This window comes from Typopeltis vanoorti, chromosome 8, assembly GCF_054136105.1.
Source record: "Typopeltis vanoorti isolate ZY-2024b chromosome 8, IOZ_Tvanoo_1.0, whole genome shotgun sequence".
NCBI classification, from domain to species: domain Eukaryota; kingdom Metazoa; phylum Arthropoda; class Arachnida; order Uropygi; family Thelyphonidae; genus Typopeltis; species Typopeltis vanoorti.
The window spans coordinates 91,457,964-91,482,205 of NC_143556.1; the positions used below are offsets into that span (position 1 = coordinate 91,457,964).

The window sequence follows — 24,242 nt, forward strand, 5'->3', positions numbered from 1 at the left end:
TGCCTAAGTAGCTGAAATGTTTTACTTGTTCCACAGGTTCTCCATTCACAACACAGTTGACATTTTCAATGATTCTGCCTATTTTCATTGTCTTTGTCTTTTTATTGCTGACCTTCATACCATATCTATTACAACAGCTATTCAATTTAGTCAGAGAATCTTGCAGACTTGTAGCAGATTTATTTAGAAGTATAACATCATCCGCATAAAGCAAAGAGCTGACATTAACATCTCCAATTTTGATATCAGGTTTAATACCACTTTCCTTCATAATGTGATCCATATAGATAATGAATAACAGAGGGGATAATGTACATCCTTGTCTCACACCAGATTTAACATCAAACCATCTTCCTGTACTTCCTTCAATTCTAACTGCTGACTTACAACTCAAATAAAGACTACGTATTGCTTGATATAATGCCCCATTGACACCATATAACTGCAGCGTATTGAATAGCTTGTCTCATTTCTCTGTGAAAAGAGACAAGCTATTCAATGTCATATGCCTTTTTATATGCCTTTTCCAAATCGACAAAACTTAAATACAGATCTTTGTTATATTCCCATGCTTTCTCGACTATTTATCGTAAAGTGAAGATCTGATCCTGACAGCCTCTATTTGGCCTGAATCCAGCTTGTTCTTCACCAAGCTTTTCTTCCACAATTCTTCTCAACCTTTTCTCAAGTATACTTGCATAGATCTTGCCAGGAACACTCAATAGGAAAATACCTCTGTAATTCTCACATTCAGTTTTATTTCCCTTTTTATATATGGGTACTATGAGAGCCCTACTCCAATCATCGGGAATTCGTCCCTCTCTCCAGGCTTTCTGAACTATGCAGTGCAGCCACTGTAAGACTCTTATATCACCATACTTCAGCATTTCTGGTCGAATATCATCTACTCCTGCTGCCTTTCCACATTTCAAGCCTTTGATGGCTTTTTCTACTTCAAGTATGGACATGTATTCCTGACTGCATGCCTGGTCAGTGTTTTTTATCACTGTGCTGTCATCACTGCTTGTTTCATTTAGCAGTTTTTCAAAATAATTACTCCATACTTCAAGGATATCTTTTTCTCCTGTTTTCATTTCACCTTTATCATCTCTAATTCCTTTTACAGCACTCTTTCCTCCATTCCTAAGCTTCTTCAACAACCTCCAGAATATTTTGCTACCTTCTTGATATTTATTTTCTATATTCTTGCCAAAGTCCTCCCATGACTTTTGTTTAGCTAGTTTTACACACTGTTTAGCTTTCTTACATTTGTCTCTGTATTCTGTAAGAGTAAAAGCTGACTTATTTGCCAGGTACTTTTGATATGCTTTCTTCTTTTCCTTCACTGCTTCTTTAACTTCCTGTGTCCACCAGGGAGTTCTGATTTTTTTATCCTTGCACACAACCTCACCACATGCCTCTCTGGCAGAATCAATCAATGTTTTCTTCAGAGTTTGCCACTGAATCTCCAAGGTTTGATTCCTGTTCTCAAACTCTTTCATTTTCTTTTCAATAATCTTTCTGTATGTTAATCTACATTTCACATCTGAGAGCTGCTCAACTTTTATTTGCTTTAAAACTTTCTTACATGTCATTCTTTTCAATATGAAATTCAATTTTATCCTGCTCAAGACTAAATAGTGATCACTTCCAATTTCAAATCCTCTGTACACTCTGGTGTCCTGCACCAGGGAGAAAACATCACTATCAACAATAACGTAGTCAATGAGACTTTTCTTATTCCTAGCCTCTTCTCTCCATGTGAATTTGTGCACATTTTTATGTTGGAACATGGTGTTAGTAATAACCAGTCCATGTCCTGAGCAGAAGTCCAACAGATATTTGCCATTATTATTAGCTTTGCTCTTTTCTCCAAATTTTCCCAAAATATTTTTGTATGTCTCACAATCATTTCCTACTCTGCTATTTAGATCTCCCAACAAGGACCAACTTTTCCTTTTTCATTGTGTCAGTTGCTTTTTCTAAAGCCTCAAAAAATTCCTCCACTTCTACCTTAGTAGAACCTTCTGTAGGACCATAGGCACAAATAAGTCTCATTGTCCAGTTCCCCATTCTCATATTTGCCCACATTACTCTACTTGAGACTGACTGCCATTCAAGAAGATTAGCCTCATATTTTGTGTCGAATACTATGGCTACTCCTTCTTTTCCTTGATTTTCATTGCCTGAATATAACATTTTGTATTTATTGCTCAGAAAGCTCTCACCAGTTTTGGTCTTTTTTGTTTCAGTCACCCCTATTATGTCGATCTGGTACTTATCTAATTCCTCAGCTAGCTCCATTTCTTTGCCATTCAGGCTTCTTATGTTGATAGTACCGATCTTTACCTCTGGTGATGTTGAGTTGGGATTTGTTTTCAGATTTGTTCCAGTAGCATACTTTTCGCTTTTCGCCCTGGTTCCCTGGCGAAAACAACGGGGGCCTTGTTTAATCGGGCGACGCCCCAGCTGGCGTAAAATTTTGTCATGTTGTACCATCATTTTTTTATTTTGGTTTAACCAATAAGAATACAATTTGGTCGGCTAAATCCCAAATTGCCACCCCATCCTAGTTCGTTCAGTATCAAAGTAGATACCCAACAGGGTGCACCACGAGAAGGTGAGGATTGGACATTAGGTCAGAAGCCCTGGTCGGTTCTCCGCATTCCTTTAAAGGCTATGTGGAGGTCTCCTCTCAGTTATACAGCTTTGACCCTTAAGCACCCCTCACATTAATGTTGTACTCTATATTTCCAACCTTTCAAGTGGAAGTCATTATCATTTAAAAAACAAAAAATAATTTCGAATTGTGCTATGAAAGTGCTTTTGGGATATATTCACCATTATGCTACAGGGAGGATGTAGCTGAAATATTTTGATTTCCTGATATGTACCCTCAAGGGATGTTCAGGCCACTCTGACCGTACTAAATGTTCAAAAGCTTAGATTATCAATAATCTCCTATTAACAGCTTTCCTCCAAATTAGTTTATCACTTGTCAGCACTCCGATATTGTCATATCTAATCTTTTGTTCTTCTAAGTCACTTCTGACTGAATCATTCCACCTATACCTTGGTCTGGGCCATTTTTTTGCCATCTTTGCATCAAACACCTGTTTTGCTAATCTTTCCTCTTTCATTCTATTTAAGTGACATTATGAACTTAGATTAGCCCTGCTCACTGCAAACAATGTCTGGTTCTTTCATAATGTCTTCATTTTTAATATGATTCTGTTATTGATGCCATCTGTTCAGGCTCCAAATTTTTTTTCAGGAATTGCGTATCTGTGGTCTTTGATCAAGTTCTTTATTTCTAACTCAACTCTCGGATCCATAACTTAAAACTGGTTTGAACACTGTTCTTGTTTAGTGTTTTGGCTAATTTCTCTTTTATTGCATATAGATTTATTCAAATGGTTGTCCACCATGCCAGCTTTGCTTATTCTTTTTTTTTTCCAGATTGAACTTGCCATTTTCACTAAAAACTGTACCTATGTAAGATATGGGTAGGGAACATCCGTCATTAAATGCTTTGGTCCATTGTTGCACCTAGGAAGTTCTGTTTGTCTGTACAAGCCTTCCCAGACAACATGAGATCTCATTCCTGATAGGCTCTCTTAGGACCAGAGATATGCCTCTCAGACAAGCGGTGCAAGTTATTTTTCTACTGATTAAACACCCACGCCTTTTGAGAAACTAGTCAGCTCTGCTGTTTTCAAAATAAGCTGCCTGTTTGGCAGCTTATTGTAGCCGCCAAACAGGCAGCTACAATAAGCCCTTTATCGAACTCCAGCAGCATTCGTAAATAGTTGCCTAGATCACGTGGTGATGCATATGACCATCCCTTGTCATGTTCTCATGATTTCTCAACTACTTGTCATAAAGTAAAACTGATACCGACAACCTCTGTTTTGCCTGAGTCCAGCTGGTTGTTCTTCCACATTTTTCTGAGCTTCTCTTCATGGATGCTTGTGTAAATTTTACTGGGAACACTTAGTAGAGAAATTCTTCTCTGATACTCACATTCAGCTTTATTCTCTTTCTTATAGATGAGAACTTTGAGAGCCCTTCTTTAATCATCTGGAATTTAACCTTCTGATGAAACTCTCTGAATTCTGAGTGCAGCTATTGCAAAACTTTTATACCTCCATATTTGAGTTTCTGGTCAAATATCTACTCCAGATATCTTTTTTACATTTCAAGTTTATGACCATTTTTTTTTTTATCTCAAGTATTGATATGTACTTCTGTTTGCATTTCTCTTAAAAATTTTCTTTTACGGTTCTGTTAGTAATTGTTTCATTGATCACTCTTTCAAAGTAATTGCTCCAGACATCATATCATTGATTCCTTTTATCGTATTCTTTCCTCCATTTATAAGCTTTTTCAGTAACCTCCAGAACATTTTTCCTCCTTCCTGATATTTACCTTCTATATCCTTATTGAAGTTTTCCCATTACTTTTCCTTAACTACTTTCACACATAACCTGGCTATCTTACATTTCTGTTTTTTTTGTTCTTTTAGAGCATCTGCCAACTTATTTGCTAGGAACTTTCTGTACGCTTTTCTCTTTTCCAGAACTGCTTCTGTAACCCTTGTGTTCACCATAGCATTCTATCTACTGTACTTGCAGACATTTTCACCATATGCCTCCCTTGCTGAATCAATGTTTTCTTCAGGGTTTACCACTGAGAATCCAAGGTTTGGTTCTTATTTTCAAACATATTCTTTCTTCAATAATGTTTGTGTCGTGGAGTCTACAATTTACCTCTCAAAACCACTCAATTTCAATTCTTTTTAAAACTTTTTTATACACTGTTCTTTTCAATATATTAATTTTTATCCTACTTAAACTAAGTGATCATTTCCACTTTCAAATTCGCTTACACTCTTTTATCCTCAACCAGCATGAAGATATCATTATCAACAATAACATAGTCAAGGAGACTTTTCTTATTTCTTGTGTCTTCTCTCCACATGAACTTATGCATCTTTGTTGAAATGTGGTGTTTATGATGAGTAGTTCATATCCTCAGTAGAAATCCAGCAGATAGTTATCGTTATTATTAGCTTTGTCCTTTTCTCCAGATTTTTGCAAAACATCTCTCTCTCTCTCTCTCTCTCTCTATATATATATATATATATATATATATTAGGATAACCAAGTAATTTTATAAACTTGGTTATTTTAACTCCTAATCCCAAGTATGCAAACAATTAAGTTTGCACCTGAAACAAAGTTCAAGTCTAAAGATGGTACAAAACCAGGGCAACTCATTGTAAAGGTGGGTGAAGATCTGATCACTATTCTTAGTATTTTCCCATAATGTAAAGCACATCTCACTAGAAGGTGTATACTGCAATGCATTATGGGTAGGGTCGTTTCAACCTTTAATGGGTGGGACCTCATTAAAGGTTGAAACTGGTCTACCCAGACCAGTTTCAAACTTTTTTGAGGTCTCCTCAGTGAGTAGCTAGACCCTAAATACCAAGGTTTTAGTAATATGGAGCCTTATCACGTTTATCTATAGAAGTTGCAACAAGGTGTTTTTATTTTTAATAAAAATCTCTGGAGGAGATAGAGACGTAATAAATTTTTTAACTTGGGGATGTTGTATATTAGATAACCAAGTAATTTTATAAACTTGGTTATTTTAACTCCTAATCCCAAGTATGCAAACAATTTAAGTTTGCACCTGAAACAAAGTTCAAGTCTAAAGATGGTACAACACCAGGGCAACTCGTTGTAAAGGTGGTAAAGCTCTGATGTATACTGTTATACATTATAGGTGGGGGGGGGGGTCACTACCAGACCGGTTTCAACCTTTTTTGAGGTCTCCTCAGTGAGTAGTTAGACCCTGAAATACCAAGGTTTTCAGTAATACAGAGCCTTATCAACTTTACCTATACAAGTTGCTATAAGGTGCTTTTACTTTGAATAAGAAACTCTGGATGAGATAAAGATGTGAAAAGTTTTTTACCTTGGGGATATTATATATTAAGGATACCAAGTAATTTTATAAACTTGGTTTTTTTTATTCCTTCTCCCAAGTAAGCAAACCAGTTAAGTTTGCGCCTGAACGTAGTTCAAGTCTAAAGGAAGTGCAGCATCAGGGCAACTCATTGTAAAGGTGGGTAAAGCTCTGATCACCATTCTCAGTATTTCCCATAATGTAAAACATATCCCACTAAGAGATGTATACTGTTATACATTGTGGATGGGGGGCGAGATGTGTTTTACATTATGGGAAATACTAAAAATATTGATCAGAGTTTTACCCACCTTTACAACGAGTTGCCCTGGTGTTCTGAAGCCTGAAACAGATGCAGAAAACAATCATTGCTTCCAAAACAGAGTTCAAAAGAGCAAAAAGTATGAAACTAGCAGTCTTTCCAAATGGTAGCCAAGTCTTTTGATCGCTCGCCAAAGCAATTGGCCGTAACTTCTGTCCAACACTATTCCCACACCTATCATATCCAGATGGTTCTATTGCAGAAAAAGCCAATCTTCTGGCTTTACACTTTGCTTCCAATGTATATATAACTGACAATGTTAAATGACCCCAAACCATTCCAGATGCCCAACATACAATGTCCCCTATATCCTTTTGCCAGGAAGAGATTAGAAAAATACTCTCCAAATTAGACACAAAAAAGTCTCCTGTCCCTGATGGCATTTCTCCAATTGTCCTGAAAGTTTGTGCACCAGAACTGACTCCTATCCTATGTCACCTATATATATTCTCTTACTCCACTGGTATCTATCACACAACCTGGAAACTGGCCTATATTCAACCCATTCCCAAGAAGGGTGACAAGTCACTGCCATCCAACTACCGCCATATCTCGCTTACCTCAGTCCCGTCTAAAGTAATGAAAAAAATCATCAATTTCCTATTCTTACACTACCTTGAAGTCATCCACCCAATAAATGACTGCAAGTGTGGATTCTGTTGTTACCAATCAACAGGAGATCTGCTCATATATATGTCACCCATCTCTGGACAAATGCCATGGAGAGGTTTGGCGAATCTCAAGTGGTTGCACTTGATATCTCCAAAGCTTTTGACTAGGTCTGGCACAAAGGTACTGATGGTACTTTACTAAGCAAAGTACCATCATTTGGTATGTCTCAGGACTTCTGTTGTTGGATTGCTAGCTTTCTGTCTAGATGCACAGATGGTGGATGGCTCCATTCAACTAATGGTGGGGTTCCACAAGGTTCTGTCCTATCACCAGCCTTCTTCCTGCTATATATCAATGACCTATTTCAGTTGACCCTCAACCCAATACACAGTTTTGCAGATGAGAGCACATTGCACTCTTCCCTTTCAGTTGATAAACCTTACACTACACCACTGCCCTCAGTTCTGATCTCTGAGCCATCCTCCAATGGGGTTCAGATAACCTCATAAATTTCAGTGCTAATAAAACCCACTTCTGTCCTATTTCACATTAAAAAAAAAAAAAAAAAAAAAACATTTTTTCCCAGTATTCTTTTTGACTATACCCAAATTTCCAGACAATCTGAGATTTCTCTTCTTGGAATTACCCTGACATCAAACCTCTTGCATAAACACATCACAGTCATTGCATCCTCGGCTTCAAAAAACTAAGATTTCTCTTTCACTCAAAATGTTACTTCACTCCTGAACAGCTGTTAACATTATACAAATCACAAATCTGTCCAGCTATTGAATACTGCTCTCATATGGGGTGAGGCCCCTAAAAGCTCACTCAAAATGCTGACTCAATACAGAGGAGAGCAATTAGACTTATTAATGACTCATCTCTTACCAACTCCTCCCCACTTTCGCACAGACGCTTGGTTTCTGCCATATATATATATATATATATATATATATATATATATATTCTACAAATATTTCCATGGGAAATGCTCATCTGAAATAACATCAATAATTCCCCCACTTAGTACTAAGCTCTTTGGAACATGTGCAGCTGCTGGTCAACATCCCTTCACAGTGCACCTTGAAACAAACAGAACTTCTTTCCTTTTTCCTTCATCTTCGTAACTGCTGTATTGTGGAACAGTCTTTCCCCCTGTTGTGTTTCCCAAGGAATACAATATACAGTCTTTCAAAACAAATGTAAACAAGTTCCTCCTTTCCCAACCCCCCCTACTCACATCGCTACTAATGTACTATAGGTTGATCAACCAACCTCTCATATATGGGCATAACATAATAGGTAAGTTAATAAACACTGACTGTTAGTATTAGTAGTTGGGGGGGGGGGTTCAAGACAGTAATGTTGCTTTTTGCATTTAGTCATGTGTACATGATATTTTGAAACAGAATTTGGTGATGAATGAAGTTAATGAAATATTGTTATTTTTCATTGGCTATGATACACACACCACAAGTGTTAAATCTAGCACATTTGTCATTACTTAGGGCTTTAGTTCTCCGATCTTGTCTCATTTGCCCATAATGTATAATTCTCAGTTTCCTTGCCGATAAAGAAGCTGTTTATAATGTTATGCTTTAAATAGATTTTGATTCTCCTACATTTAAATTTATAGATTTGACTAGCATAATAAATGCTGATCTTGTATATTAGTCACTATGGCATTATCACAACAATTTAATAAATTTAGTTTAATCCTTTATCCAAGTGAAAATCTTTATCTTTATAAAAGTATTTTCAGGATTGGGGTAAAGTGGTACAACACTGGGCAGCCTCCTTGCAAAGGTGGAGCAAGCCACCAACACTACTATCTCAGTATCTCCCATGATACAAAACACATCTCCTTGCGGATATTCAAACTTTGTTTGCACACACTTGGATAAAGGATTAAACTAAATTTATTACAGTCTGACCAAGTGAAAAATAAACTTTCAACATCTTTCTCTGAATCCAGAGTAATTTAATAAAAAGGTGGCACACCGTTTGGCAGCTCCTATTGGAAGAGATGACCTTGCTAATGCTTCTGCCTGGTATCTCTGCTTGGGCCTGGCTCCCACTGAAGAGACCTCAATAAAGGTTGAAACCGGTGGGGGCTATTATGAGTTCGCTCTCTTAAGGTTTTTGCCTTAAGGGAGCAATTTGAGTCTCCGGGGAAAGTGTTTTTCTGGCATGGCCCGGCGAAAGGCTTTGTCGGTGAATGCTTTTCTTCGGAATATGAGCGGTTCTGCTTGGTGGTGGGCGGAAGGCTATCACTGAGTGGAGCCAATGCTGAGATGGATGGCCTTTCGCCCACAATTGAGTGGCCTAGGAATCGTCCGAATTTTTAGAGACGGCTTTACTTATTCATAAGGTCGAAACTAGACTGGGTAGTGGCCCTTCCCTTAATGCATAACATTATACATATCTGCAAGGAGATATGTTTTGCATTATGGGTGATACTGGGATAGGAGTGTTGGTAGCTTACTCCACCTTTGCAAGGAGTTGCCCGGTGTTGTACCACTTTACCCCAGTCCTGAAGTTAATTTCAGTTGCAAACTTTAGTTTGCACACACTTGGATAAAGGATTAAACTAAATTTATTATAGTCTGACCAAGTGAAAAATAAACTTTCAACATAACAATTTAGTATTGTTTTTTGTTTACAATATGAAAAATAGTCCTGACTTGAATGCCTGCTAAAAAAATATATATAACAAACAATTAAAGCATATCAGTGAAAGAAGAATGTAATGCCCAGTATGTTAGTTTTGAGATAGAATAAAAGCAAAACTGATATTGAGAGAGTAAACAACTGATAGAGTAAAAGAAAATCAAGTGATCCATAGTAAAACTGTGGATCACGTATCGGAAAGGTTAACGTATATGGAAAATGAGAAAATATGATTATTGTATGAAGATAATGGTAAAGTTTAGGTTCAATGGCTTATCAAAGCCAAGTAACTTGGCTTTGATAGGCCATTCAAACATTTGTTTGTAACTAATTAATCCTCTGATAAGGCAGTTAATCCTATCTGCATAGTTTACTATGGCTGTCAGTTACATGTGTGCAGTTCAACAAATTATGTAAAATCCTACTCACTGAAGACTGCCTTTCTGCACCCATTATTTTAAATATTATGTCCCAATAAATCATCATCAAATTCCTGCCATGTACCCTTAAGGGGGTGTACAGGATATGATATACTACATGGAAAAAATTACATCATTACTAACTTCCTATCTACAATTTTCCTCCAAATCAGTCTGTTACTTGTGAAGACTCCAACGTTATCAGATTTTATATTTCTATCGTCTAAGGCACTTTGTCCCGTATCAGTCCACCTATATCTTGTCTTCCTCTGGATCGTTTTGCTGCCAACCTGGCAGAGAATACTTGTTTTGCTAATCTTTCTTCACCCATTCTGTTTAAATGACCATATCACCTGAGATTAGCTCTGCTAACGCATTCCTGGATGCTGACAATGTCAAGTTCTTTCCTAATATCCTCATTTTCAATATGATATTGCCATTGATGCCATCTGTTCACGCCTATAATCTTTCTCAGGACTTTCATATCTGCGGTCTCTAGTCTTTGGTCAAGTGTTTTACTTCTTACCCAGCTCTCAGATCCATAAGTTAAAACTGGTTTGAACACTGTCTTGTATACTGCTAATTTAGTGTTCCGACTAATTTCTCTCTTATTCCATATGAATTTATTCATTTGACTTCCCACCATACCAGCTTTGCTGATTCTGTTGTCTATTTCTATATTTAATTTACCATCTTCAGTAAAAATCGTGCCTAAGTAGCTGAAATGTTTTACTTGTTCCACAGGTTCTCCATTCACAAGACAGTTGACATTGTCAATGATTCTGCCTATTTTCATTGTCTTTGTCTTTTTATTGCTGACCTTCATACCATATCTATTACAACAGTTATTCAATTTAGTCAAGGAATCTTCTTGCATACCTGTGTTATTTAGAAGTATAATATCATCTGCATAAAGCAAAGAGCTGCCATTAACATCTCCAATTTTGATATCATGTTTAATACCGCCTTCCTTCATAATGTGATCCATATAGATAATGAATAACAGAGGGGATAATGTACATTCTTGTCTCACACCAGATTTAACATTAAACGATCTTCCTGCACTTCCTTCAATTCTAACTGCTGACTTACAACTCAAATAAAGACTAAGTATTTCTTGATATAATGCCCCATTGACACCATATAACTGTAGCGTATTGAATAGTTTTTCTCTTGGCACCTTGTCATATGCCTTTTCCAAATCGACAAAACTTAAATACAGATCTTTGTTATATTCCCGTGCTTTCTCGACTATTTGTTGTAAAGTGAAGATCTGATCCTGACAGTCTCTATTTTGCCTGAATCCAGCTTGTTCTTCACCAAGCTTTTCTTCCATAATTCTTCTCAACCATTTCTCAAGTATACTTGCATTGATCTTGCCAGGAACACTCAGTAGAGAAATAACTCTGTAATTCTCACATTCAGTTTTATTTCCCTTTTTATATATGTACTATGAGAGCTCTACTCCAATCATCGGGAATTCGTCTCGCTGTCCAAGCTTTCTGAACTATGTAGTGCAGCCCCTGTAAGACTCTTATACCACCATACTTCAGCATTTCTGGTCGAATATCATCTACTCCTGCTGCCTTTCCACATTTCAAGGCTTTGGCTTTTTCTACTTCAAGTATGGATATGTATTCCTGACTGCATGCCTGGTCAGTGTTTTTCACCACTGCTTGTTTCATTTAGCAGATTTTCAAAGTAATTACTCCATACTTCAAGGATATCTTTTTCTCCCATTTTCATGTCACCTTTATCATCTCTAACTCCTTTTATAGCACTCTTTCCTCCATTCCTAAGCTTCTTCAACACCCTCCAGAATATTTTGCTACCTTCTTGATATTTATTTTCTATATTCTTGCCTAAGTCCTCCCATGACTTTTGTTTAGCTAGTTTTACATAGTGTTTAGCATTCTTGTTTGTCTCTGTATTCTCTAAGAGCACAAGCTGACTTATTTGCCAGGAACTTTTGATATGCTTTCTTCTTTTCCTTCACTGCCTGTTTAACTTCCTGTGTCCACCATGGAGTTTTAATTTTTCTATCTTTGCAGAGAACTTCACCACATGCCTCTCTAGCTGAATCAATCAGGGCTTTCTTTCAAGGCTTGCCACTGAATCTCCAAGGTTTGATTCCTGTACTCAAACTCTTTCATTTTTTCTTCATAATCTTTGTGTATTTTAGTCTACAGTTCACATCTGAGAGCTACTCAACTTTTATTTGCTTTAAAACTTTCTTACATATTATTCTTTTCAATATGAAATTCAATTTTATCCTGCTCAAGACTAAATAGTGATCGCTTCCAATTTCAAATCCTCTGTACACTCTGGTGTCCTGCACCAGGGAGAAAACATCATTATGAACAATAACATAGTCAATGAGACTTTTCTTATTCCTTGCTTCTTCTCTCCATGTGAATTTGTGCACATTTTTATGTTGGAACATGGTGTTAGTAATAACCAGTCCATGTCCTGATCAGAAATCCAACAGATATTTGCCATTATTAGCTTTGCTCTTTTCTCAAAGAAAAGAGCAAGGAAAAAACCTCCACAAATTTTTCCAAAATATGTGGAGGTTTTTTTTTATAATAAGAATAAAAAGAATAGTAAGAACTCTAAAAACGTTTTTTAGAGTTCTTAAAATTTCGTAAAATATGTTTTACATTAATTGTTGTTACTAGAATCGACTTGGGCTGTACATTCACTTTTCCATCAAACCTGGTTGAGACCCAAGGTGCTAGTGTGCTCTGGGGCCCTTAAATTGGCCCTAATTTTTTGGGGTCCCAGCTAGTGCCTTAAATGCCTGTGCATAAATATGGCCTTTGTCACAGCAGTAAAGCAGTAACCTCACTAGGATAATAGGATAATATAACCTTGCAAAGTAGTCACTCAATAACTCAACCATTATTTGCTTCTATCACCTTGTCACTTAGTTCTTATTAAAGTTATCCTTCCATAGTCATTCTTGCTCTTACTTGTCACATAATGAAAGTGCTATTTGGGATTTCCTTTGGCCTGCTCGGTTAATTTTTTCTCATAATCTGATTTTGCTTTTCTTGCCTAACACTTGTACTGTTCATGAGCTTGCTGGTCAGCTTTTTTTGCAGCTCATGCTTTATGATACTACTTATCCATCTAACTCCTACCTGATTAACCCTCCTTGCCTTAGCTATATAATTTAATATTGCTTCCTTCTATCTACCATGCACTATTAACATCCTTCCCGTGAAGTGTTTTATGTCATGGATATGGATTTAAGCTTGTCATAATCACCTGATATCCTCTCTTAACAGAATATTCCTCATGTTTTACAAAAGTCAAGATAGCATGGTCACGCTCCCCATCTTTAGCTGTTCATAGTTGGTCTCCTATAATAATTACTCAGCCTGCATTCATTGTACTGATTTGGTGATGCATGTCTTCTGATCATCCCTAGAATCCCTGGCATATATCAGTAATCAACTGTATATTTTGTCTTATTGGCCTCAATTTCACACCAGACTGCTTCAAAAGAACAGCTACCCTCTTGCCTGCCTCTATTATTTTCACTGCAATTTATCTGCTATCATTAGCAGTACCCATCCTCTCTGAAAATACTAAACCCTTCACATTCTCTTCCTGTAACTACACCACCTGCTGTTAGCCATGTCTCAATAATGCATATAGCTTTTGGTGAGGTGTTGCACTAACCAATACTGAAAGCTTCTTGTTCTTAATACTTTTGGCATTAGTATATAGAAACTATAGCCTTCCTTTAGGCCTTTAACTACCTTTACCTCCTAGATTTGACTACCTTATTCAGTATTGTTGCTTGAGAGACTAGATTTTGCATTTGTTGGTTATTCTCACACTCACTTGCATCATGAACACACACACATGAAAATCTTCATCTCCCCTAATTGCTTAAGTTTTCCTGACTTTGCACTTCAGCACTCTCGGTGAACAAAGCTCTCTAGACATCAAACACCAAAATCATTTAAGTGCAGTTCATTGGCATTATACAAATCCTTCTTTTTTTTTTGTCAAACTCAGACTATTGATCCACAAACCAAATATATCAAATAAAGGCATTAACATATTTTGACTGATACAACTATACTAGATATAACTAAAGAATACATTATCCTATATTGTGAGAGCCAAGTTTTGTTGTGCTTTAGCCATTTGATGTTGTTTCTGCTTAACATAAAGCATGGTTTCTTGAAAGCTTGTAATTCCCTAAGTGGAGCTTTTTGACTGTTTCCTAGAGAAACAGCTACTAAGCAAACTAAGCAGCATACAGGAATTTATCCTGAGGTCTTGCTGAAATGCATTGCATTTTTTTTTTTTTTTTTTTTTTGGTTTATCTTATGAACAGAATAAAAACAATTTTTACATCTTACCATCATGACCATTTAAGAATAATCATGTTTGTAGCCCAGAGAAGCAGATTTGACTTGTCTTCTCACATATAACAAAGCAAAAGTTTCCCTTTTGTATCAGATTAATGGGTTTTGGGTATTCATAAATTAACTAGTTACAGTAAGGTGTTTAATGCTGATTCATTATTAGAACATCAACTTCATTTAGTACCAGCATTCCGTCATTATAAGAATTTTGATTATAAATTTTTACTTCATTTTTTAATTTATTTTTTCCTCCTGAATAGATGAATACAATAAATCACTTTAAAAAAACGAGCTATCAGTTTCTTCATCCATTGATATACTGTATTTACTCGAATATAACTTGCCCTCACGTATATCTCTCATCCCTGATTTTACTTTATGAAAAAAGAAATTAAAAAGTTTTGTGTGTTTCGCACATGTTTTTCACACGAAAAAAAGCTTAAAACTTTACAAAATAGTGAATGTTGTTATGGCAATTTCGGATATTTTGGTATTCAGTTGAAGAGAATCAGCATTTCATCTCAACAATCATCAGCTTGCCTTTATTGTTGAGTCACATGATCTTTTGTTAATTCCGCACCAATCATATGTGAGGCCGGAAGTAGCGATAGCGAATAGTAGATTCTTGGTAAGTCATACCCATTTTCAGTCTTTAAAGCATGGTGATCTTATGATTCTGAAATGATAAAAGGACAAGCAATATGAAACTGTTTGTTTTAATTTAATTACAGAAGCATTGTTGCTGAAGATTCAAATATATTACGTGATGAAGGCGAGCAGCCAATCACATAAATAACATTGACATTTAAAATTTAAGTGCATTCATTTTATAAATAATGTGAGCAGTTATAAATTATAACGAATACTGAGAATTTAATTATAAACATCAATTTAATTTTTTCCTGAAAAACTTTAGTTTCCAAAAATCCCTGCATATATCTTGCACCACGATTTTTTAACTTTAATTTTTTGGGAAAAAAAGTGTGAGTTATACTCAAGTAAATACAGTATAGTACTTAGAAGCTGACTGTACTTATGTTTTTAAACTGCCTTTGAAAGGTCGAATGTTTTTTTTTAGATGAATGATGCAATAATTAATGTCAGAAGTGTGTGACAAATGTTAATTTTAAGTTTTTTTGTTTTTCATAAATATTCCTAATATAGTTTTTTAAACATCCTTTTGTTTTTATATAGAAAGATGATAATGATGAAACTGCAACATCAACTAAAGCTGCTTCAAAGAAAAAAGGAAAACAGCACACTTGTGATGATGCAGAAGAATTTAGTAAATCAAAACAAATAAAGAGAAGAGGGAAAAAAGGTAAATTAAGTGATGAAGATGATGATCCTGTTGAGGAAAATAGATCAAATAGAAAAGCATTTGAAAGTGATGAAGAGACTGAAGATTTTCCTAAAATATCTCGCCAAAAAAAACAGAAAGGCCGGAGGGCAAAATTCGATGTAGATGAAGATGATCAAATTGAGCCAAAGAAAATGCCCAAAGGAGTTAAAAAGAAGGGACGATATGATGAGGAAGAAGAGGAAGATCTGGAAGATGGGAAATCTTATCAGAAAAAAGGAAAGAAAGAACTAAGTGAATCCAAAGATCAAAAAAAAGAAAATGATACTGGAAAAGCTAAATACCAGTTAAATGAAGATGAAGAAATGCCAGAAAATACAAAATCAGTTAAGAAATTAAAAGGAAAACGAAGCAAAGGAGTTATTGATGAGGATAAAATAGCTGCAGTGAAAGACAAGGAAAATGATAGTAAAAGCAAAAAATCTAAGCCTATTTCTCAGTCTGGTTTTCATTTACTAGGTACTGGCAGTATGGATGTAGATATTGAAAGTGATGATGATGAGATACTGCCGGAAACTGATGAAATACCAGCAAAAAATGACAGAAAGAAACATCCTGTATTAGACTCCCTTGAAGGTACTCCAGACATTGATCATACAAAAAAGGAAGAAAAAGGAGGAAAAAAGTCAAAAAAGAAAGAAAGAAGGAAAAAGCAGGAAGAAGATGATGATGAAGTTGACAAAATGCTAGAAGAGCTAGCATTAGAAATTGAGGGAAAGAAGCCACCAGAAAAGCTGAAAGTGAAAGATGAATTAGCAGGTACACAAGAAGTAGAAGCCAGTACTGAAGAAATTTTGGAGAAAACATCAAAAAAGAAAAAAAAGAAAAAGGGTGAAGTTGAAAGTGATCAGAAAGTTGAAAATAAAGAACTGCATTTTGATGCTGCTGAAGCAGATAATGAAGAACACACAGTTAAAACAGCTGCTCAAAAGAAAAAGGAAAAAAAAGAAAGACAGAAGAAAGCTCATATTTCTGAGGTTAGATAATTGAATCTGATTCTACTTTTTTTTTTATTTAGAAAAAAAGCTAAATTATAAATTAGCTAAAAATTTAGTTGATTCAAATATGTTTTACAGCTACAAGAAAAGTAATTTATTTTTTGTATACCTCAAAAATTATATCACATGTGCACTTCTAAATGAAATGTTTTTATTCAGAAAAATGTGTCTTGTCACAGATTTTATGTAATAACTGATTTAGAGTGTAATGGATTTACTAATTTCTGATAGAAAATTGCTATTATGTTCTCTTTCTTTAACCTACCTATTTCTTCACATCCATATTTTGGTAGAGTTTTCACATCTACCAAAATATGGATGTGAAGCATAAGATAGTTGACAAACATGAATAAGAAGTGCAAGCCATGATTTGGTAGGATAATCCTTCAAACTTGACAACATCCAACTGAATTAAGTTGCATTTATAGGTATGTCTCAGAGCTGGCATACCAGAAACACATTTCTTACAGGATACAGGAGAGCTGTAATTTTGAATAGAGATACTAGTTGAAATTTATACAATATATTTTTATATTTTAGCCTGTTTTATCATATAATCACATGTTGTTAAATACAGGAAAAATGATTTTGTTCCTGATTTTATTCTTCCATACTGTAATTTTTTTACTCCGAAAAAATAGCAATCAATGGGTATGGGGAGTTGCTGTAATCATTTACTGCATGCAAATATTGTATCTGCCTAAGAAAGAAAATAACACAATAACTGCAGTTATAAATTTTAATGAAAAGCACAGATATTTAGTACTGAAATTAGCAGTACATTATCATTATGTGGAAACAAGCAATTCAAAGAATAGTAATACAAGGTAAATACAATTGGGTTATTAATTAAAAATGGTTGTCACATGCTAGAGAAATAATATATATATATGTATAATATTTTTAATATTTACATAGGATAAGAAACTTTCAAAAATATATGAAAAGGGTGAAGCCAGTGGCAGAGTTTACTTAAATGGTTGCATTAAATTTTTTAGTCATTGGCAGAAATCTTGTGATAATTTTAATCTGGTGTCCAATTCTCCAAAATCACATAAGGTGATGGATGGTTATAGAATTCCAGTCACATCTTATGGCTGCGATTTCTGAAATCTGTAACATGGATTCATTATTTTGAAGGTAGTTTTTTCAGTTTGAGGAATGTGGTTTTGTTCGAAAGCGTGGATAGTGGTTTCATTTTGCCAATATATATTTATTTTATATTCATGAAATGTTATATTCAGGCAATGACAATCAAGGAAAAGAAAGAATAGCCATAGTATTCAACACAAAACACGAGGCTCATCTTCTTGAATGGCAGGCAGTCTCAAGTAGAGTGATGTGGGCAAATATGAGAATGGGGAACTGGACAATGAGACTTATTTGTGCCTATGGTCCTATAGAAGGTTCTACTAAGGTAGAAGTGGAGGAATTTTTTGATGCTTTTTCTTTTTCATTGTGTCAGCAACTGACACAATGAAAAAGAAAAAGTTGGTCCTTGTTGGAGATCTAAATAGCAGATTAGGAAAAAGAGCAAAGCTAATAATAATGGCAAATACCTGTTGAATTTCTGCTCAGGACATGGACTGGTTATTACTAACACCATGTTCCAACATAAAATTGTGCACAAATTTTGCACATGTGAATCTTCTCTTCATGTGAATTTGTGCACAAAATTGTGCACAAATTCACATGAAGAGAAGAGGCAAGGAATAAGAAAAGTCTCATTGACTATGTTATTGTTGATAGTGATGTTTTCTCTATGGTGCAGGACACCAGAGTGTACAGAGGATTTGAAATTGGAAGCAATGACTATTTAGTCTTGAGCAGGATAAAATTGAATTTCATATTGAAAAGAATAACACGTAAGAAAGTTTTAAAGTGAATAAAAGTTGAGCAGCTCTCAGATGTGAACTGTAGACGAACATATACAAAGATTATTGAAGAAAAAATGAAAGAGTTTGAGAACAGGAACCAAACCTTGGGGATTCAGTGGCAAGCTTTGAAGAAAACCCAGATTGATTCAGCCAGAGAGGCATGTGGTGAGGTTGCCTGCAAGGATAGAAAAATCAGAACGCCATGGTGGACACAGGAAGTTAAAGAGGCAGTGGAGGAAAAGAAGAAATCATATCAAAAGTTCCTGTCAAATAAGTCAGCTTGTGCTCTTAGAGAATACAGAGACAAATGCAAGAATGCTAAACACTGTGTAAAACTAGCTAAACAGAAGTCTTGGGAGGACTTTGGCAAGAATATAGAAAATAAATATCAAGAAGGTGGCAAAATATTCTGGAGGATGTTGAAGAAGCTTAGGAATGGAGGAAAGAGTGTTGTAAAGGAGCTAGAGATGATAAAGGTGACATGAAAACGGGAGAAAAAGATATCCTTGAAGTATGGAGTAATTACTTCGAAAAATTGCTAAATGAAACAAGCAATGATAGCACAGTGGTAAAAAACACTCAACAGGCATACAGTCAGGAATATATATCCATACTTGAAGTAGAAAAAGCCATCAAAAGCTTGAAATATGGAAAGGCAGCAGGAGTAGATGATATTCGACCAGAAATGCTGAAGTATGGTGGTATAAAATCTTACAGTGGCTACACTGCATAGTTCAGAAAGCTTGGACAGAGGGACAAATTCCCAATGATTGGAGTAGCGCTCTAATTGTACCCATATATAAAAAGGGAAATAAAACTGAATGTGAGAATTACAGAGGTATTTTCCTACTGATTGTTCCTGGCAAGATTTATGCAAGTATGCTTGAGAAATGGTTGAGAAGAATTGTGTAAGAAAAGCTTGGTGAAGAACAAGCTGGATTCAGGCCAAATTGAGGCTTTCAGGATCAGATCTTTACTTTATGACAAATAGTTGAGAAAGCATGGGAATATAACAAATATCTGTAATTAAGTTTTGTCGATCTGAAAATGCATATGAAAGGTGCCAAGAGAGAGAAGCTATTCAATATGCTACAGTTATATGGTGTCAATGGGGCATTATATCAAGCAATACTTAGTATGTATTTGAGTTGTAAGTCGGCAGTTAGAATTGAAGGATGTACAGGAAGATGGTAATGTTAAATCTGGTGTGAGACATGGATGTACATTATCTATATGGATCACATTATGAAGGAAAGTGGTATTAAACATGGTATCAGAATTGGAGCTGTTAATGTCAGCTCTTTGCTTTATGCAGTCGATGTTATACTTCTGAATAAATCTGCTACAAGTTTGCAAGATTCTCTGATTAAATTGAATAACTGTTGTAATATATATGGTATTGAAGGTCAGCATTAAAAAGACAAAGAAAATGAAAATAGGTAGAAATGTTGAAAATGTCAACTGTGTTGTGAACGGGGAACCTGTGGAACAAGTAAAACATTTTAGCTACTTAGGCACGATTTTTAGTGAAGATGGTAAGTTAAATATGGAAATACAACAGAATCAACAAAGCTGGTATGGTAGGAAGTCATTTGAATAAATTTATATGGAATAAGAGAGAAATTAGTTGGAACACTAAATTAGCTGTATACAAGACAGTGTTCAAACCAGTTTTAACTTATGGATCTGAGAGCTGGTTTAGAAGTAAAACACTTGACCAAAGACTAGAGATTGCGGATATGAGAGTCCTGAGAAATATTAGAGGCGTGAACAGATGGTGTTACACCTGATATCTTGAGAATATAGAATTCTCAGCTATCATGGTGTAACATGAAGAATAAATAAAATAAATTAAAACCCCTGCATAAAAGATAATAGTTGAATTAATTAAAAGAAAGATTCTTGCATCCAATAAAATATATAAAATATAAAGGTTTTGTTAAAGTAACTAACAAAAGAAAGAATGCATTAATATTGTGATATGACTTAAATGAGAAAAGTTAAATAAATAAGACAGAAAAGGATTAGTCACAAGTGATGGTATGTGAGAGGCTAGAGATTAAGTTATTAAGTAAATTCATAGAAAACATTTGAAAGGTGATTAAGTTAGAGGCTAGCACAAAGAAAATCGCTCAGGGTCAATTCCCAGATTGAGACATCGTTACGGGCCCGCCGATCAAATGACATTTGGCAGAAAAACGCCACCCATTGGTCGGTGAAGTAAAAACAAGTAGGGGGAGGAGAAAAGAAGTTAGAAAAAGTGCTGTTAGGAGAACAGGTATAAAAGGGTTGGAAACCTCCCCCCCCCCCCACGAGGCTTTTTTGGTTTTGATTCTGTTCCAAAGGAGTCCTTCGCGAGCTCTTTCGTAGGGATTTCACGCTGATTTCCTGAATGGCGAAATTGGGGTTATATCTCCACGCCACAACACGGAAACGAAAGTGAGCGGAATTTCGGTTCCGTATTTCCAATGTGAGAAGCGAAGAATGCCATATAGTCGAGGAGAAGAAAGCACATTCTTTGTGTTTCGACTTCAGTGACAACTATGAGAAGGAGAAGTAAAGAAATTGATGTCCACGTGGCGAGTTGCACAGCCGATATATAGATGATTCAAAGTGTTCGGAGTTACGAAAAGTTAAGCCAGCGTAAGCCTAGTTCAATTCCAAAAAGAACGTAGGAGAAGCAGATTATCGTGAGGTTATATCAAGATAGTTCAATCAGAAGAAGGTAAAGGTCCATATGAAAATCCCAAGAAAGAAAGGTACTGTGAAATATATCTAATGTTAACTAAAATTTGTCTGTGATAAGTATCAGCATTCTAATATGGAACTGTTGAAGTGACCAAGGAAAATTTATACTAGGACTTCAGTATCTGACAGAATATATTTAAAGTAAGCTGGCTAGTGTTAATGTTATATGAATTATTAACTGTCCTGAGACTTTTGCATGTCTATTGTAATGTAGAGGAAAGTTAAAATGATATAGTTATGTATTTGTGCAGAAAGTGGTTTAGTTAACCTACTTAAGTTTGAATAGTTGAATAGTGAGAATTAAGTAATTGAGTGCCCTGAGAATTTTGCATGTCTATTGTAATTGTATTGGAAAGTTAAAATGTCATAGTTGTGTGTTAGTGCAGAAAAGGATTTAGTTAATCTACTTATGTTTGAATAGTGTGAATTAATCTTATTTGTCCATGTCAAGTGAATTTATGTGTTGAATTGTTATGGCGGCATGATCGTAATACTCATTATAGGATCATAGCCTAATTACTTGTAATAAGCTAATGTTAGTATGTAAGTGTTTAGTTTAGCATTAAATTGATTAATCATAAAAAATTGAATTGTACCATGTTAAGGAATTTAATAAACCTTTGTTCAATGATAAAAGAGTTGTCTGAAATTGCTGTCCAATGCACCACTTGAAAAATTACGAACCTAATCACGCGCGAAATTAATGTTAAGAAACGAGATAAAGTGTCACGACTGCAACATTGTTTCACTTTCAGAAATATTTGAGTTCTTTCTCCTTGTTTTTGTATATAATATCTTAAACTAAATATCCTAAAAGGCGCAGTATAAATACAAATATTAAGGGTACTAAGGGGAGAAATAACTTAGGTATTAGTAAATATTTTGGTGATATCTCGTGCGTAGATAATAGAAGAACATAGATAAGAGGAAATTATAAAATAGAATAAAAATCGTAAAATGAGATGCAACATAAATGGCGCAGCCGGTAGGATATAAAGTATAAGAAAGTTAATAGAATAGAATAAGAAAAATAGGTCACAACAATGGCATCAATGGCAATATCATATTAAAAATGAGGATATTAGGAAAGAACTTGACATTGTCAGCATCCAGGAATGCGTTAGCAGAGCTAATCTCAGGTTGTATGGTCACTTAAACAGAATGGACGAGGAAAGATTAGCAAAACAAGTGTTCTCTGCCAGGTTGGCAGGAAAACGACCCAGAGGAAGACCAACATTAGGTGGATTGATACGGTACAGTGTGCCTTAGACGATGGAAATATAAGATCTGATAATGATAATATTGGAGTCTTGACAAGTGATAGCCTGATTTGGAGGAAAATTGTAGATAGGAAGTTAGTAATTATGTAAATTTTTCATGTAGTACTATCATATCCTGTACACCCCTTGAGGGTACACAGGATATGATAGTAGTACATGTCAGGAATTTGATGATGATGATATTTTATTTTGATTTTTATTCTTTTTATTGCTTAAGTATTCAAGAATGGAAATGTTACAATCAAGAAAATGTTATCAATTTGATTGTTGAGCCTGAATAAGTAACATCGCGATCAGGTTGACAAGGAAATTTGTTTACCATGATTTATTTATATTGGCTTGATGTTAATGTTGCAATGTTTCTTATATAGTCTCGACAATCAGAACATTTTTGTGAATGTTGCATTCCCAAATACCTAAGCAATAAAATAAAAAAAAAATAAATAAACATATTGGTAAAACTGAAATCGCTATCCATGCTTCCGAAGAAAACCACATTCCTCAAATTGAGAAAGCTATCATACTTGACCTTTAAAATAATGAAACCATGTTATGGATTTCAGAGAATTAGAAGCTCCACCAGATTAAAATTGCTCCAAGGTTTTTGCCACTGGCTTCACCTTTTCATCTATTTTCACTTCCTTCAGTTGAGCACTCTTCATACCCCCAAAGACGATGCCAAAGTTGAAAAGGCTCATACACCATAATTAAACATTTTTATTTTATTCATTCATTCTTTCTTGGAGGTTTCATTGCCATCACATCATTTATTCTTTTCTGGTTTTAAATGCCATGTATTTTTATCTTCACTTTTAATTTTTATTTTACCGCTCAGTTTTAATTCCCTTATAATTTATTATTTTATGGGTGTTCGGTTTTATGACTCTATACTTATCAATGATGTATTATCTCAGTTATGTTTCAAATAAATTTTCCAGTTATCAGAACAAGAACATGCAGTACTACAGGTATACCCAAGATATGTGTCAGAATATGCATTATTTATGTCATATTCATAGTAGGTACGAACGATTTAACTGGCGATAAGTTCAGTATGAAAGAGGACATGAAAGGGTTGCTGGAAGAGATAAGAGTGATAAAGTGAAAATCATTAGTATTTTACCTCACTATGATAAAAATGAATTAAAAAAAAGGCTACGATGGCAAACGATTCGATGCATAGGCTATGTAGAAGGAATGGATGCGAGTTTTTGGATGTATGGAGCTGGTTTTAGGGAAGATTGGATTTGTATAAGAGGGCTGGCCTACACCTGAATGTGTTTGGTATCAGGAGTCTGGAAAAACTAATAACTGGTATGAGACCTAACACAGAGAATTCGGGGAAACTAAATCATAAAGAGAGGAATGGTATGAATGTGAGTGTAAGAGCGACAATGGTATGTAACTGTGTTAATGACGGGAATGGGCTTTGTCATGGAAATGTTAATGAGGTGAGAACGATTTCAGTTTGTGTTCGTCCGGTTCAGACCCCATCATATGTGTGCAAAGATGTCTACATGTATAAGGCATTAGAGAAGAATAGAGATCTTCAAGTAATCCAACTGTGTCAGGCAGACTACAAACAAGAGTATACA

General features: G+C 35.3%; 1 protein-coding gene across 1 annotated transcript in view; it reads left to right on the forward strand.

The window, feature by feature from the left end:
- eIF5B (eukaryotic translation initiation factor 5B) overlaps nt 1–24,242 on the forward strand; it is a 530,511-nt gene that overhangs the window by 34,329 nt on the left and 471,940 nt on the right. Inside the window, exon 4 of the mRNA XM_090397300.1 lies at nt 15,579–16,721. Coding sequence (XP_090253426.1) covers nt 15,579–16,721 — 1,143 coding nt within the window. The remainder of the gene's footprint in view (nt 1–15,578; nt 16,722–24,242) is intronic.